The 17,244-nt window shown below is 37.7% G+C and overlaps 1 protein-coding gene across 1 annotated transcript in view; it reads left to right on the forward strand.

Annotated features, from left to right (window-relative positions):
• The first annotated feature begins 218 nt into the window (after positions 1 to 218).
• LOC140229221 (uncharacterized) overlaps positions 219 to 17,244 on the forward strand; it is a 78,341-nt gene continuing 61,315 nt past the window's right edge. The window contains exons 1-2 of the mRNA XM_072309492.1: positions 219 to 763; positions 9,712 to 9,783. Of these exons, the coding sequence (XP_072165593.1) occupies positions 461 to 763; positions 9,712 to 9,783 (375 nt within the window). The 5' untranslated portion in view covers positions 219 to 460. The remainder of the gene's footprint in view (positions 764 to 9,711; positions 9,784 to 17,244) is intronic.

The following is a 17,244-nucleotide window of genomic DNA, read 5'->3' on the forward strand; positions in this document are numbered from 1 at the left end:
GATTGACATACGTCCCCCTGCAGATGATAGTGCTTACAGTGCAGACTGCAGCCTGCCCAGTGTAATGTACATGACGGTACATACATACCGAGAATCTACGCTGAACCTATGGAATGAACCTATGGAAGATCGAGCGTTCCGAGTATCGGAAGCTGCACGTTGTATAGCCAGAGTCTGGGAGTTTATGTGGCCAAAAAGTTACGCATGGAAAAAGAATATGGAGCTTTTGATCGCAAACAACGAATTTTGCTTCATTTGAACAGCAACTGGATTATTTTGTTTCTTGGATGATATATTTTCGCGCAAAGTTGTTGATGCATGGACTTTATCATCAGAAGTTTACGGAATTCAACCCTGATTTCGATACGTCTCTTCGCTCTTCTCGAGTATATATCCGCGGAGATATATACCCGAAGTGTGTGTGTAGCAAGATACAAGTGGAGAGATCAGAGATTTAATCATGGGAGAAGTCATGGCTGCGGAAAAGGCTTCGTGGCCACAAATATTTGACATGAACCTCAACGCAACTTCAGCCATCTATTCCCCACAAACGAGGCAGATTTTGACCAGTAACGGGGTGTATTGGTCTGGTGACAGTAATAACTTCGCCACTACAAATGGAGCCCTGACCGAAGCGCAATTCAGGAGCGAGCTCGCGGGCGCAGCCCGCACGGCTGTGACGAGTAACAGCCGTCATGCCCACACACTCGAACAGTTCAGTCTTGGACTGACGGGAAACTGGCCGGAAAAATACATCAATGAGGTACATGCCAATTGTGTCTGAACTAAAAGTCTGTACTGAGTTTGATTTCCCATTCAGTGTATTCTCATATTTTATGAATTCAAGTTTATCAGGAAAATAAAAGGCAGTAAGAGTCATTGTAAAAGTATGGGGAACTGTGACATATATACAAAAATTATGCCGATTTAATTTAAGACGTGCATGGCGTGAACGGCGGCAACGAATTTCGAGACGCGATGAACGTCTTCCAAGTGTAAATTCGTTAAAAGTTGTTGATATATTACAGGGATGTAAATTCCGTCATTAATTATGTATAATTGATTGTTACTGGCGGAACAAGAAATGATCAGTCTTTGCCTTCTATTTAGCTCATACTGGGTAAAAGTTCGTTTATCGTTGTTGACGTCGAACGTCATGTCATGGAGGTTGTACAGGCAGAACTGAAAACGGGCGAATTATGGTATGTGCGTGTTGTGTGCAATATTCTGTGACATCAGCTCAGTGTCGTGACCTTTGAACTTATCGTGCTTATCGAGCGTTGGAAATAGTCGAAAGCTATCTATTATAAATAAGGCAAAAAAAAAAAACAACAACTATCATGACATAAACCCAAGATAGTGGTTTATGGTGCATATTAACTGGAGAAATAGTTTGTTCCACATTTCATACTGCATATACCACACGATTGTTTTATTCCACTCACTACATCTAAACGATTGTAACCTGAGCTGTTTGACTACGAGTTTATACTCTTCATGTTCCCGTCGGTGTTCGAGAAAATCCATGCACAATTGCAACTTGTTCGTTGACAGATTTCTTAGGTATTTCTTATTGTACATACATGTACGAATGCCGTACATTAATTAGGTGACGAACACTGCCGCCACATTGCTGTAATGATAATAGTGATTTAGCTTCACAATTTTTAAAGAATTAATGCACCACAACGTAAGCAAGAATCTTTAATTTAATAGTTTTCGTATCGATTGACGATAACCAAAGTATATCGAAGCGATGTTGTTTCTGTCCGGCCAATCGCCCAACTGGGTCCTGGGGGAACGGCCAACAACATGATAGTACGCTGTATATGACTTGTTTTGCTTAAATAGTGTGAATCATATCGTTTCTGTAGCAATGTTGCCGCAATGTTTGCTAATTTTCCTTCTTTCTTTGTGTTTTACGACGTCCGGGAGAAAATGCTGGGTGGAATTTGTGCATGCATTTAAGACATGAAGCAACGGCATACCGATTAACATAATACCAACTAGTAGAAGAATGTAGGCCTATTAACACAGAACGCTGGGAAGGGGCATGTTGGTTGACTGGAAGCTTAATTTGGTATTTTCAGGGCAATTCTCACATATTCTCTGCACCTCACTGTGCAAGTGTAGAGGACGACGAGAGCTCGAGAGCCAAGTTGTCACGGTATAATATATTGGTCATGCAATATAGGCCTACTCTTCAGGTAACAAATCTCCGAACAACATTTTCTGTAAATACTTTTAGTGAGGTGATAGCCGTTGCTAACTTGTAAGTGTAATTTTAATTTCGGAACGGAATTCGGAAGAGAGAAAAAGAAAATTTTCAGCGAACAACAAACAGATTTCACTCGAATATGATCGGATCGCTGTCGTGTTCGCGGGCCGAGAGTTTCCCGTACCTTCTTCTCTCGTCAAGCCTTCGGATCAATGCAGCAAGCTCAGCGCACGCCACGTGTGTGCCTTCTGGCGTGTGACGCGCGCGTTCCCTTTTGATGGATATTCCTATTCAAGTGCTGCAATGCCGCTTTTATTGTCCGAGAATTATCCGCCTTTTGTTGACACAATTGTCTGCACAAAAGCCCTAATCGCTCGTGTAAACTAACTTTTGACCCTGACACAAAACATGTGTACTCAACTCAAGAGTAGCAACCTGCCGATATATCCGCTATTATGCTATTATATCGACCAAAATACTGGTGGAACCGCTGACTTGAGAAGGCCAGAATGCTATGTGGAGAGAGACCGAGCCCGAGGGTTTCCAACTCTTGTACGTAGCGAAGTTGGTGTTCTCTTGAAGTGTCGTCGGTTGATCGGTAGCATAGAACAAAGTAGGCATATAAAATGACACGGGAAACATTTCAGAGACACTTTCTTTTTGTCAATTAAACTTCTAAGAACTCAGAAAAGCTGAAAATGTGTAGAAACACTTGTGGAAACATACTGTATCGAGAGGTTCTCCTGGACGATGAGCTTTTATATTTGCCTTTCCAATTTTATGGAGATTTTGAAGTTTTCAAAATAAGGAAAAGAACTTCAAAAATTACAAACTGTGATAACTGGAGCAAAACGAGGTTTTCAAAATGAGGAAAAGAACTTAATGAAATTACAGACCGTGTGATATTATTGGAGCAAAACGAAGTAGGCCCTACATGGTCTCGTTATTGAAATGACAACCCACATTAACGGTGATTTAAACGGAGTTTTGACAATTCACAAACCCGTTTGTTTTCATTAAAAAAACAAGAGAAAGAAAAAACTATCGTGAGAAAACGCAGGTATCCTGCGTTATCTGCGTCGTGAAATGGAAAGAAAGTATCACATTCTGATATTGGAGTTGTACACATGAATACCAGATACGCGTTTCGTTATCACGCTTACAAAAGTACAGGAAACGGAGGATGCAAAAGTTTACTACAAATCACATCACCCGCTTTTCTTCGCTGGGGTCAATTATGCAATATTGAAACATGTGTCATGTTGTATACCAAAGACCCAAAGTAGAAGGTATCTTTGCCTCAAATTCTGCTTATTCCTACTTCTCGATAGACTCGGCAATCCAGGCCTGACTATGAGGTTGTCAAATTTTCAGTTCAAACCGACTCATCTTGGAAAACCAATGGAAAGTCATCTGTCAATTAAAGTAAGGCTAAAGCAAGGGCCAAATAGACGGAGTTCCTTATTTCAGACAGAAGCTGATGTGCACAGAGAAGTGATTATTAGTTTCCCACAAAATTGGCAAGTCAGCTGTCTCTTAGCTCAGGTTATTTTGTCTGATACCAGTGAGACTCGCGTCCTTTAGTAATTGTTTGGGGATTTGGGGATAGACTGTCACTACTTCCGACTCCAAGTTTTGCTCCAGTGTTCAGTTTCTTTTAATTCTTTTGTCTCGGCTATTCAGTCACGCAGTCAGTAATTTTGGATTTGAACAAAACAAAACAAAACGCAAGCATAGGCGATGTCGAGCATGAAGCAAGAGTGAAGTCAAGGGAAGTTGTCTAGTCACTCAGGCGATTTCCTCCAGAGATTTTGTCAACTTTCCAGGGAGTACCTGTGGCTGTCAATTGGAGACGGTAACGCGTGGAGAGTGGTGTTTTCTTTCTTTCGGACTTGCAGAGACTATTTTTTTTTTCGATAATCTGTTGTGACGTTATTAAACTTCATTAGTCGATGATGTTCGTTGCAAATTCAAGAAATGATAAGTTAAACCTACGATGTACACGTAGCAGCGCCGAGTGCGCGCGCCAATAAAGTACATTGTATTTTTAATGACTGATAGGACATAAGCACCTCACAGCGGAATGTAGGCCTATTTGATACATTTGAAATTCACATTTCTTTTTGTGGATTACAGTCCATTATTCAAATTAGTGTGGAATGTATATATCACCATCGGGAACGGGGCGTTGCTGTTTATTCTTGCAAAATAGGACGAAAGTTGCCTTGCTGTAGACCGTTTTTGGTCATTGTTGAAAGCTCAGCAGTACAGAGCCGACTTGAGAGGTCATGACCTCCAGATGGTTTGTTGTGAAGACGGCGAAGCATTTTTCCTGGCTCCAATTACGAGTGAAGAGTAGTCTCCAGCTTCATCTTATGCCACGTTGGCTTGGAAAAGAAATTGCTAAACCATTGAGCTACAATCAACACAATGACCTAACAGTAACACAGTCACGTTCAGATTTCGGAACGTACATGTATTTGAATTTGTTTGTAAAATCACTGTATAGACCGAATTAAATACTGACTGAAATTTATCGACAATTCCTTTACGGAGTTTCGGATAGATAAAGAAGACTTGAATGAAGACTATCTGAACTGCTGCGTTGGCTGTCGTCCATGCAACATACAGCCACATCGGTACTCCATGAGACGGTGCTTGGTTGGCCTCGCTATCCCGTTGTCAATGCTCAGGCGACTCGACCAGCAAGATGGATGCCGAGATAATATTCTCCCGTAAAACTCTTTCGCCTTAATTATCCCGACATGGAAAAATCCAATGAACAAGAAAAGTCGAAAAAAAAAATAAGATAAAGACCCCGAAATTACAGACGCAATCATTTTCTTCATTGCTACCAGACTTGTCCCTATTGTTATTGTTATTGTTATTGTTATTGTTCTATTAATGTTGGTATTTAGGGGCCTAATTATCGTCATTATTACTTCAATTGTTGGTGTTATTATTGTTATTATTATCATTATTATCATTCATCAATAAATTCGAACAATTCGAGTACGTACGCCCAGATCAATTCAGTGCTTTAATATTTACGTCGATGTAGGGCAATTTGTCAATCAGTTGCAATAAAAACACCTTGACGGAAGAATTCTAAGACTTTAAAAAATTCGAATAAGTTTTCAATTTTCAAGTCAGAGCTTACAATGTAGAAGGCTAGATCCTATATCGTTGGTCATAATTGGTGACATCTTTCGGCTTTGTTATTTCTGGAAATGCAGGGTAATTTTGTTTGAGATTGTTATCTTTTTATCCAATTTGGTATTTTATTCGAAATCTTGTTTGTTTATTTGATTTTTTTTTTCTTTTGTGAGGCGTGAGAAAAAGCTTGTCAAGCGTGTGACCGTTAGAAACGCCCTTTGGCCGCTCCGTGCGTCTCATGCCCTCGCGCCTAACCTAAATTTCTGAGCATTGATAGGCCCGTCTAAAGAAGTAACGACCTGGATGACATTATTTTGAGCACATTCGTGATCGTGTTTTCGTCAGTTTGATGTCAAACTTAGCAAATAATTATGTCAAGTTGTTCTTAATAATATGATGCACACCAATTACCAATAATTGTTGATTACATTTACAGTTCATTTATTCCGAAGGTTTCGTTAGCACGCACCGTCTGTTCGTTTTCATTTTCAGATTATTACAAACCACCTTCGGAATATTCAACGATACTTATTTCAAAACGAACCTTTGGAATAACGAGCTCTATTTTATTTTAGGGTTAACGACCCCCCCCCCCTTTTTTTTTTCATTGTCGGATTAACGAACATCTAGGTAGGCCTATGGGAATTTGCATGTTTCAGGATTATGAACCTTCGGATTAAACGAACCTACATGTATTTCATTTTCGGACTAACGTACCTTCAAAATAAATGAACCTTCATTTGTTTCATTTTCGGACTAACGAACCGTGAGAAGAAGGAACATCACCCTAAATTGTGTGTGAGTGGTCTTATTTTCGCAAGCCGTGTGCACCCAGATAGGCCTACTTATTGAAAAGTTTTCATTTGATACGAGAATTTACTCGAAATGAATTGAATTCGGACATGTGGGCAATTCCGCGAAAAATGTTACCTTTCCTAAAAATCATAAATCTGCAATAATTTGAAAAATATATGAGCTGCAGGGGCAGATTTAGTATCAAATGCTAGAGCTTGTTTAGTTCTTTCATTTAAGTGGTATTTTGATACAATTAAAGTATATTTAGGCATTCTTTTCTTTAAAAAAAAACAACAATTTTGGGGCAAAATTTTTGACACTTTTTGTAAAAACACAATCTTTGACTCTCATTATTCCATATTCAGAAACATTTCAGCATTAGTTTCAAAGTAGTTTAGGGTTAAGAATGAACCAAAAAAACACTAATATTGGCCATGTCTGAGATATGGACTGTGTTAAAGTATGATTATTCGGACTTTAAAAAGTGGACAAAGTTGTAATATTCGTAACGCTACATTTGTGACCCTGTAGAGTAAATGCTGAATGTGTTGCACACCATTATCAATCTACAACTTAAACAGGACCAGAGCACTCATTTCAGAAGAAAATTCTTTTTACTTAATGCTCTGATTCATAAATTTCTCAACATATCCACATGAAGGTAAAAAATCGTGTCCAAAAATGTAGTGTCCGTAACGGCAAACATTTTGTGTAACATTTACCAAATGGTTCATAGTAACTGATCATAACTCGGACTGTTGACATTTCAGGATGACTGGGTTAGAATAAATCATGAATGGATTAAGAATGATTTTGCCGAGTTGTTGAAGTAAGCCCACAAAGTCACCAAAAATTCTCTAAATGTAATGTCCGTAACGCTGGAATTGCCCTCGTAAGCAATGAATTGCTCTTAGGATTTTCGAGTATTCACCAACAATTTGGTGTACCGGTATTTAGAAGTGTTGAAAGTTCAATGCGATCACCCGTGTGTTATTTGTCTTCGAAACGCAGAAGAAAATAAAGATTGTATGCTTGTACATGACAGACATTCAAAAAGTCATTGAAGATAATTTTATAAATGAATCCTCCATCAGTGCCGCTGTGCATGTATTTATCTCCGATATAGTCATAGTAGATTGCAAGGAATTTTATGGCATTTATGTCTCCAGCGATTGTTGGTACAATGCAAAGTGTTGCGGGTTTCGTACGGCCGGTATTAGATTATGATGTTATGACGGTTCGCGATTGGAAAGCCAAATGAATATGTTAGAACGGCAAACAGTGTCTGATTCTGTATGCGAAAAAGTTCCTTTATTGTTGAGGAAGATTGTCACTGAGCTTCTCGGTCTTCTCACGGCTTTCAGAGAGAGAGGATCTACGAGTAATGTCCAGCAACGAAGATGATCTGCAGAAAGGACACTTTTCTGTCTGAAATTTGCGCGCAAAACATTTTTTCCCCTCCTTCTGACACCGTGTTACACGCATATTGATCCGTTGTAAATTCCTCCCATTCAGCAGGGAACATTACAAACGCGGCGCTCACAAACCTGTCTTGTGGGAAGTTTCTCACAATAACCGTACCTGAGATGGTAACATCAGGGAGGCATCCCACCTCCCATGATTGGACCCATGGTTAGATAGAGCCGCGCATGAACAAACAAATCGGCAACTCTTCAACGTTTGTGATTGCATGAAGTGATGAAGTGGGGCGGAGCTTCTTGTATTGGAATGTGATTCCCCCGCCCCCCCCCCCCGTCTTATTAGTAATGAATGCGGTAATGTTATAATGAATGAGAACAGGGTGTGAACCCTCCATGGCATATAAGAATTTCTTTGAAAATGAAACGGTGATGGCGGATTTCTCACGGTAAATCATTATGACGTGATAAACAGACAGCATTGAAATGGGTTGGATGCAAAGGTGTATTGGCCATTCACTGAGGTCTTTGTGTGTGTGTGTGTGTGTGTGTGTGTGCGCGCGTGCGTGTGCGAAGTCAGGGGTCCTAATGGTCAAGGTCAAAGTATGTGAATACGCTACTTCAGTGACATGTCTGTAGGATCAATTATGGGAATGTGATATGCTGGTAATTAGATGAACAGATGATTGAGTACAGCTGGATGAAAGTGGTATTCATGTATTCAGAATGAACTTGAAATTTTACCCGATAAGAAAGTATGACGTAGGCAGTCCAGAGATTTCTCCTTCTGGGAAGGTTTGCCGAACTAAAAGTGAAGAGTTTGCTCAGTAACCATTTCAACCATTGTGTGCTAGTAACCATTTCAACCATCGTAAAATAGCCCTTTATCGGAAACAGCAAAATAATATCTTTCCAGTGAAACCTCATTTAGGCCAATAACATAAGAAGGAATAATTTTGAAGCTGTGATTAGAAATATCCCTTGTTTTTGCATTACCATATATATATATACACATATATATATATATATGTAATCTATATATATATTTTTTTTTTCAGTTTTAATTGATAACTTAGCAGGAATGGAGTTAGCTTGTTTTGTGTTCAAACTCTTCAAAAATACAAACAAATTGCATGGTTGCTGTTACAAAAATATAGTACTTGAGTTGGAATGTAATTTTTTATTTTAGAATAATAAAAGCAACAGTGCTTATTTCAAAGAAATGAAAAAGAAACCAATGAAGATGATTCTTTCCATTTCTAACTAATCATAAATCAGGATGTGTCAACTAGAAAAAAGAAATAATAGGTGAAGTTTTTATGCCTCTGGCTGAAGGCCAGTGTTGCAGACTTTATATACTTCAAAGAAAAAGCTATTAATTCAATGAACGTTACAATATAAGGAAAACTGTTTGAAAAGGTGTATGTGGATCTGGACAAAATGCAACAAACAGCATTAAAGGGTCTAATCAATGTGAAGTGTGCTGGGCAACGTTTATCATGTGACTGTAATATCTACACAATCCTTATTGTAGCTTTAAGCCCAAAGAAACCCAATGAAACACATTCCTGTTGTTCTGTTGTTTTTGTTTTTTTGTTGTTTTTTTTGAGAAGTAAATTTTCTCCTAGTAGATGAAAAAACAAAAAACTTTTGCTGGATGTACACACATGTAAATAATCTCATTTTGAAGAAAAAAAAAAGGATTCTCTGTGAATTCGTCTTGCATAACTTTCAAGTAAAAGTAATATGAGACCGTATTACCTACTGTATTCATTTGTCTTCTGGGGGGTGTTTCATCAACGCTTGTCGGCGCTGACCAATTTCAGCAAAATCCTTGGTTTTGATTGGCTGAGATGCTCTGGTCACTGACTGTTACTATGGTGATTTAAGTTGTCAGCGCCGACAAACGTTGATGAAACACCCCCCAGGTGTCCATATAGAGGGTCATTAACGTTTTTCCTATTCGCAATTCCTTATTATCCTTTGTGGGTTTTTTTAATACTGTAGAAATTCAGTCCATCTTTGTCTGTAGTGAATATTCTGGAATCATACTGCCCATTTAAACATTACTCTCTGTAATGGTGTATTTTCTGTCTTTGGTGTTTTTTTTTTTTTCTTTTCCAGAATCTGCCATATGGTCACACACCCCACCACTATCATCGTGAGGAGAGGCATATCCCAGTCACAGCCACAACAGTAAGTAGATGCTTGATGCAAACGTTGATATTATGGTCTCTCTTTACCAGCCCCTGGAGGTACACTCTTCCACAGCTCTGGATCATGACGAGTGTCAAAGGTCATTGAAGTGGCACTGACCTGACGGCATTAAATGTAATAATGTCGTCAAGAGTTGCTGTGATGAAAGTGTCTTTCTGTGTGGCTGTAACTCTCATTTCTTACTGACCTTATAATCGATGCTTGATGTTGTACCATGGAGGTACTAAGTAAGTTCACAACCCCCCCCCCTTTTGATATACCAGTGGATGATTTATGAAGGCAATAATTCCTGATATAATATATACATATACCAGAGAGGAAATCGAGGACATGCGCGTGATCAGATGAAATGGTATAAGTACATGTACAATACAGATCTTTGTTTATGCAGGGAGGTGAGAAGATGAGAACCTCATGGCACTTTGTGTACTGGTATCTGTGTGTGTGTGTTTGTGTGTCTCTGTAGAAGCTAAAGAAAACTTGTTAATCATATTCTTTTCTGCATTTAAAAATTTGCAAAGTTTTCAATTCTTTGTGCAAATATAAAGTAAAAATTCAGCAGCTCGAAGGCTGATATGGTTGCTTTACATCAGACTCATAATTGAAATTAAAATAACACTGGTAATACAATTGTATAAGCCTACATGAGATTGAGAATACACATCAGACCTGAGCATCAATAATGGGAAAGGTGAGAGTACATGTATTGCACAAGAGGAAATGAGATTTCCTTTAGTGCAATACTTTTGTATGCATGCGTTTTGATTTTGCAAAATTTGCCAAATTAAAATGCACGTGAAAATTGGTGGTTTTATAATATTCATGTAACTTTTGCAGAGGTAGTTTGATTATGCAGATCTTCTGTGAATTCTGTGCTCTGAAGTGAAAGATAAGAAAAAGGTAGGTGCAACAATCTTATGTGCTTACTGGTGTGAGATACTGAGAGAAGAAATGTATGTCTGGACAACACATGAAATGAATTATACGATCCTGCAAAATAGACTGTATTACACTTAACCTTTTTTTTCCTAAACAAGGCATGGGAGATGCCATCAATTTTATTGTTGGAGAAGATCCATTGGGTATTAAATTTCCTTGAAACAATCGGGAGAGAAGAAAATGTTTTGAGTTCATAAGCACATGAGTTTAATTATCATATTGTATTGTCTATAAATATCTTTATGCACTAATATGAGTGAAACATAGATCTGCGAAAAAGATATTTCAACTCCAGTTTATAAATCCCTTGTGTTCCTGACTCCTCTTTCAAGAGGAAGGAAGGCATTACCTTTATGCAAACCTTTGTGATGGGTAACATTTTGTAAAAACAAATCGACCCCAAGATTGTTGCTCTAGCTGAGTTTAACTGCTCATTAAAAAGGCCCACTCTAGGCATTAAAGTACATGCCAAGTTTTCTGCATTTTCCAGAAAAAACAGCTTTCTTTGCTCTCCTCTCTAGTAAAAGAGACAGTGTAGTGTGTTTGGGCAAATACAGCTGTAATCAGAAAAATCAATGAAGACCAGAATTCATGAGATTGCATTTCTTTCATACCACTCTAGTGAAAGTAAATGAAAAAGAATAGCATTGGTTTGCAAAAACCTCAATTGATATTGTTTAATCTGGTCGGTCAAATTACATTAGATTTTTAGAATTTTTACTTTGAACTTTCTGGAACTGAATGAAAAGCAGTCTTTTTTGTCCATGTTTGGATCATTGAAATGAAATGTACCTTTAAGGTACTGAAAGTGATATTTGAATGGCATTTGATCTTGTGAGGCCCATTCACACTTTACAGCTGTAGCTCCTACATGTTTGATGAAATAGTGCAGTATCTCATAATGTGAATGCAAATAGACCGTGAAATACCTCACGAATGTACATGGCCAAATACCATGGTATTTAGGATGGTAATTCATACTTGGTGCAAAATATGCATGCGAGCTTTTAGTGTGAATCACATCATTAAATAATCATCCATCACATTCAAGTGTATGAATCTCTCACGTGACCTAATACAATACCTGTCTTCTCCCTGTAGGAGATATGCATGCATTTTGTGTAGTAGGCCTACTTTATACATTGGAGAGTTGTAATTTGGGCCAGAGTGCCATGGTATTTTTTAAAGAAAGAACGATACCAACTGAAATACTGCAGTACATGTAATACTGTGCTACTTCACCAATGCAAATGGTGACAACACATTACCATGGCATTTAATTACCACGGTAATTCTAATGCAAATACACTTTCTCTGTGTTTTTCCTACTTTTAATTGGTTTTCCCCAGCAGACACTGAGAGGTGCTGTCTATTTCTGCCTGGAATTTTTTTTTCTGATCTGTTCCTCCTTCTTTCTGTCCACCAATGATAGTAGAGGAAGAGACATTAAAATTTTTGTTGGCAGAATTCATAATACTCTTTAGCCATTTGCAATCAATCACAATTCTTATGAGTAATGGCTTGAGCTTTACTTTGATGTTGTGCAGTGGCCTATTGTGAAGGCTGGCTATTCTGTGGAACCAGAAACTTGCATCTGCAGATCAGAAGATGTTTTATGGGAAGGTTCACTTTTGTATATGCATTTCTTTAAAGTTTGTTGCTCCTGTTTTACATTGAAAAAGATGAATATTCATGTTGTGAATAGAATGTGCATAAGTGAAGACATAAAAATCTTCTGTACTGGAGCAGAAGTATATTTTTTGCTGTATTCTACTAGTGGGTTGAAGTACTGAACATTTTTATGCAATGCATAACAATCTTGTTTTTATGAATAGTTTTGTGATTTCCAGTTGAAATGGCAGAAGACGACAGCTATGTGAGCTTCCAAGATTTTTTTTTTTCAATATATAGTTAAATTCCTCTTTGAATGTTCATATGTTATAAATGCATTGATAAAAGGTTGTAATAATGATGGTAGCAGGCAAATTCTTTATCACATTGTTTAGAACTGTCGTGTCCCTTGCAGTCTTTGAACACTCCACGTCCATGTCCTACAAGCTTGGCTTTTTAGTGGAACACTCTTTTCCATCGTTATGATTACTTCTTTTTTATTACCATGGCAAAGTGTGCACTGTTCCTGTTTTGGTTATGATATCATTCGTGCATATGTTTTATATTGTGTTCAATGAACTGTCCTTATCAGTTGGATGAAAGTCAAATTGACACATGTACAGGTGTACCACTTTGAATCATGTTTTTTTTTTATGGAAATGATTAAACTATTGAATTGAAATTGAAAAAATAATGTATAGCGCTGTCATTCTCATTCTACATTGATATGGAGGCCGAAACTTCCAGCTGTTACCAGATTGAGTCCAGGTGGAATGTCATTGTCTTAAGGTTGAAGAAGAAATTCGGTTTCTGACCCGCGAAATGATGATGAAGCTTTCCATGGCATTGTATAATTATTCTACTCATAATCCTTATTGAATTCTGGAGGAAAAAAAATATTTTACCTTGATGTCACTTGTACATGCAAGTAATATGATTGGTAGTTTCAGGTCCTTGAATTCATGAGCAAATATTAGTGTATTTATGTATATTAAAAAGTTTGATTTAATTGAGATATGAATATACCCATATGTTTCTCTCAGAGGAAATACACAGAAGATGATTGACATGATGGTAAAGCTTTTTATGGCATCGTGACACGTATTAATTTTCTACTCACAATCCTTATCGAATTTTTGAGGAAAAAAAATGGTTCTCCTTGATGTCGCATGTACATGCATGTAATATGATTAGAAGCTTCAGGTCCTTGAATTCATGAGCAAATATTATTTTATTCATGTGTAGGAGAAACATTGATTTAGTTGAAATATGATATTATGTACAGTATGTTTCTCTCAGAGAGATACACAGAAGATGATTAAAATTATGGTAATGCTTTTTATGGCATCACGACGCATTGATTTTCAACTCACAATCCTTGTTTTTAATTTTTGAGGTACAAAATGTTTTAATATGATTTCACATGTACATGTATTTGATATGATTCATAGCTTCAGGTCCTTGAATTCATGGGCAAATATTAGTGTATTTATGTGTACCTTAAGTGTAAAATAATGATTTAATTAGAATATGATGAATGTATTTATAGGTTTCTCTCAAAGGGAATACACAAAAGAACTGGATACTAGTTTTATGTACCTCAAGGCAGTCAAGACTTTCAGGTTTATCTCTAGAAATATTATCTTTTCTCTCTAGATTGTTTTGAGTTTTCTTTTTTGTTGTCTTTTGTGTTTAAGAGTTCAGAGCTTTGAGCACATGAAGTCATGGTCATATATTTTACATAACAGAAAGATTCCTTTTCTGCATTGCTTTATTATTGATCATCAGCTCCCTTGTAAAGTGCCCAAATTTGCATGTACATGTAATTTGAGTGCTCAGTTTCTCTCTACAATGTATCTTGGCCTTGGGGAGGCACAAAATGATACAATAGGCCCGTTCACAAACAACGAAAATCTAAATTTCAATCGCGATCCAAATTTCGATTTTTTTTTCGACCGTTCATACACAGGGAAAAATCGCACTTCGCAGCAAGGAAAGAATGATCAGTGGCCAAACTGCGCATGCGCGAATCTTGCATGACCGAAAACTGACCCCGCAGTCCCGATAGAGTTTCGCACGCACTACGAACGATGGGACTAAAAATACCGATTTCCGAATCTCGATCGCGCTCACACACACGACGCTTGGCAAAATAATCGCGATTATTCTGAAAAATAGCACTAATAGTGCGAGTTGGATCGCGATAAGGATCGCAGTAATTAGTGAGATTTTTCTGTCCACACTGGAAAAAATTTCGAAATTTTGATCGCGATAAGAAAATCGATTTTTAAATCGCACTTTTTCCCTTGTGTGTGAATGGGCCTACATTTGTATTGTATTTACATGATATAGTAGGATTCTCAAGTTATAAAATGATGTCATTGATTAGTTTTCTTTGCAGTTTTGGCTACGAAGTGAAAAGAAAAACCTTTGAGAGACATTTTCCTGTTTGTTTTGTGTAATGCAAAATGGTATTATGTAGTTCTATGAGAAATTCCTGTTATCACCCATATTTGTGGAATTCTACCTCTGCTTCAGCTTTCATTCAGTGGTGTGGCATTGGCGTAAATACTAAGCTGTGACCATTTTTTTAATGATTTTGGTGAAAGTGTGCATAATTAGCAATGATTTTAAGCTATGATCATGGAGCTGGACAGACCAAGGAGGTACTAGGCGCTCGCCTAGTACCTCCTTGGACAGACCATGTTTATAATCATGAATTTACTGGACTTCGACGCTTCTGTGTTGCTTACCACAATGCTTGCATTCTGAGTGAACCAAAACTCACTGCTTGGTCAGCAAAATGTGTGGGTACTTGTCCATAAAATTTGTTTGGTCCCTGCAGAATTTCAAATTGCCCTTACGACAAAGTGAGAAAGATGTTATGCTTGGCAGTATCAGGCTTCTATCATTATTGCCAACACATGCTGCCCATGAAGTGATATAGTGGAAGTTGCATTTTTATGATATTACGTAAGCAAGACCAGTACAAAATTTTAAGTCGTTCGAATACTGACTCATTTCACTCAGACGCGACAGATGATACATTTCCTAGCCCGCTGTAAGAATCTACCCACAATTCATGGTGTGTTACACAGGTAGGCAGGCGCTGGCGTTGTGCTTCATTGCTAACAGCTACTGCACAAAAATAGCCAATACACTCTTGCTGGGTGTTATCATTTTTTTTTTAACATGCCAGTGCAACAACTTCAGAGACACAGCGTAGTGAGGGTGATAGACTGCTATCTGAAGGGTTGAGTCAGGTTTGAACCCAGCATGGTTTTTTGGCTTGCTAGAGAATTGTCTCATCTAATATGCCGCTTCCTCAATAACAGAAGTCTGTAGCCATATACGCCTACACCCTGAACAATAGCAGTAGGCTTTTGACTTGTACACAAGAGGTGTAACTCCAGCTTGTTGGTACATGTATTGGTTGAATTCAAAGAAATCACTGTGATTTGGTCCTTGTATTTTTCATCCAATCTAAATTGTATGCCCTATAGTATGATTCATTCATATTTTTCTTGTTTGCTGATGTGTGATAGTCACCATCCAGCATGTCTTCCCAGAGCAAACTTCATTCTACAATCTGTTCCATACTGTCTACTTATCTTAATCCTACTGGATATTAGAGATTGTACTTTGACCAAAGTGTTTGTGGCCTGCCTACTGTGCTCTTACAATTTAACTACAAACTGTACACCAGGTTACTTAAAATTAAATTGGAGGTTAGTGTAATCAGGGAGGTGGGATATCCTCCCTGGTATTATTGTTCAGGAGAAATAGTTAGCTTGAAACTTATTGATACAGAATTATGCTGTTCTTCTTTTCTTATTGAGCAATCAAGGTAGTGTCCACTTCATAATACTGTACTACCAGCTGAGTGTCTTTGCATTTTATTTGCCTGATTTGGGACCAATGAGCATTTAAGTTTGTATGCACACATGCAAATACTAAGTTGTATTTCTTCACAGGGAATCACAAATGTTGTTAGTGGTATGATGTTTGATATTGTTATGCAAAAAAAAAAAAAAAAAATGCATGCAGTGTGATGGAAATGAATTCTGGTTTCTTGTAGAAACACAGAATTAATGTGTACTGGATACATCAATGCTACAATTTTATATTGTGTTGTAAAACAATTTGTATAAGATCACACAGATTATTGGAAATAATTGGACAGTATCTTGAATAATTTAACTCTCAGTTCAGCATACAGCTGTTTGTCATACACACCACACATGCATGTACAATGTGAGCTGATATGATTACACCTAAATACAATAAAAAAGCTAAACATATTAAGATGTTCGGTACCAGGAGATGTTACACGTAAAGCTAGTATCCGAAGCATCTGATAGTAAAGAAGGATTAAAAAAAAAAAAAAATGGATTTAATGTGAATAAAATGTATACAATTAAGTATTTGTTGTGTGCACACATTGTATGTATGAAGGTGTACGTGTACATTATCCATACACTTTTATAAAAGCTGCAAACACATTTGCAATACTTGTGATATGTGTTGTAATATGAGCTCTGAAAGGACAAAAAGGCGTCAGTCCTTGTTAAGTAAGCACTCTTCAGTGAAAGGATACCGACTTTTTTGATGATGGCTAACAGACCAGAAAGCCTGGATATTGAGTTCAGGCCTTGACGATATTCTCCACTCGACTTTATTTCTAGCCAAGCAGTTGACATTCGAGCGTACCATGACCGGAGCAGCTGCTGTGCGTTGTACAGTGGTGTGCCACTTCATGTGTGGCACGTGTATGGAGTACACAAACCTGTTCAAATGATTGGATTGAAGCTCCATTTCTTCCTCTTGCCATGACCATATCATTATTTTGTGTACTCTTGCAAGTTTTTTTCACTTTTTCTGCCTGAAATG

This window comes from Diadema setosum, chromosome 5 (genome assembly GCF_964275005.1).
Source record: "Diadema setosum chromosome 5, eeDiaSeto1, whole genome shotgun sequence".
NCBI classification, from domain to species: domain Eukaryota; kingdom Metazoa; phylum Echinodermata; class Echinoidea; order Diadematoida; family Diadematidae; genus Diadema; species Diadema setosum.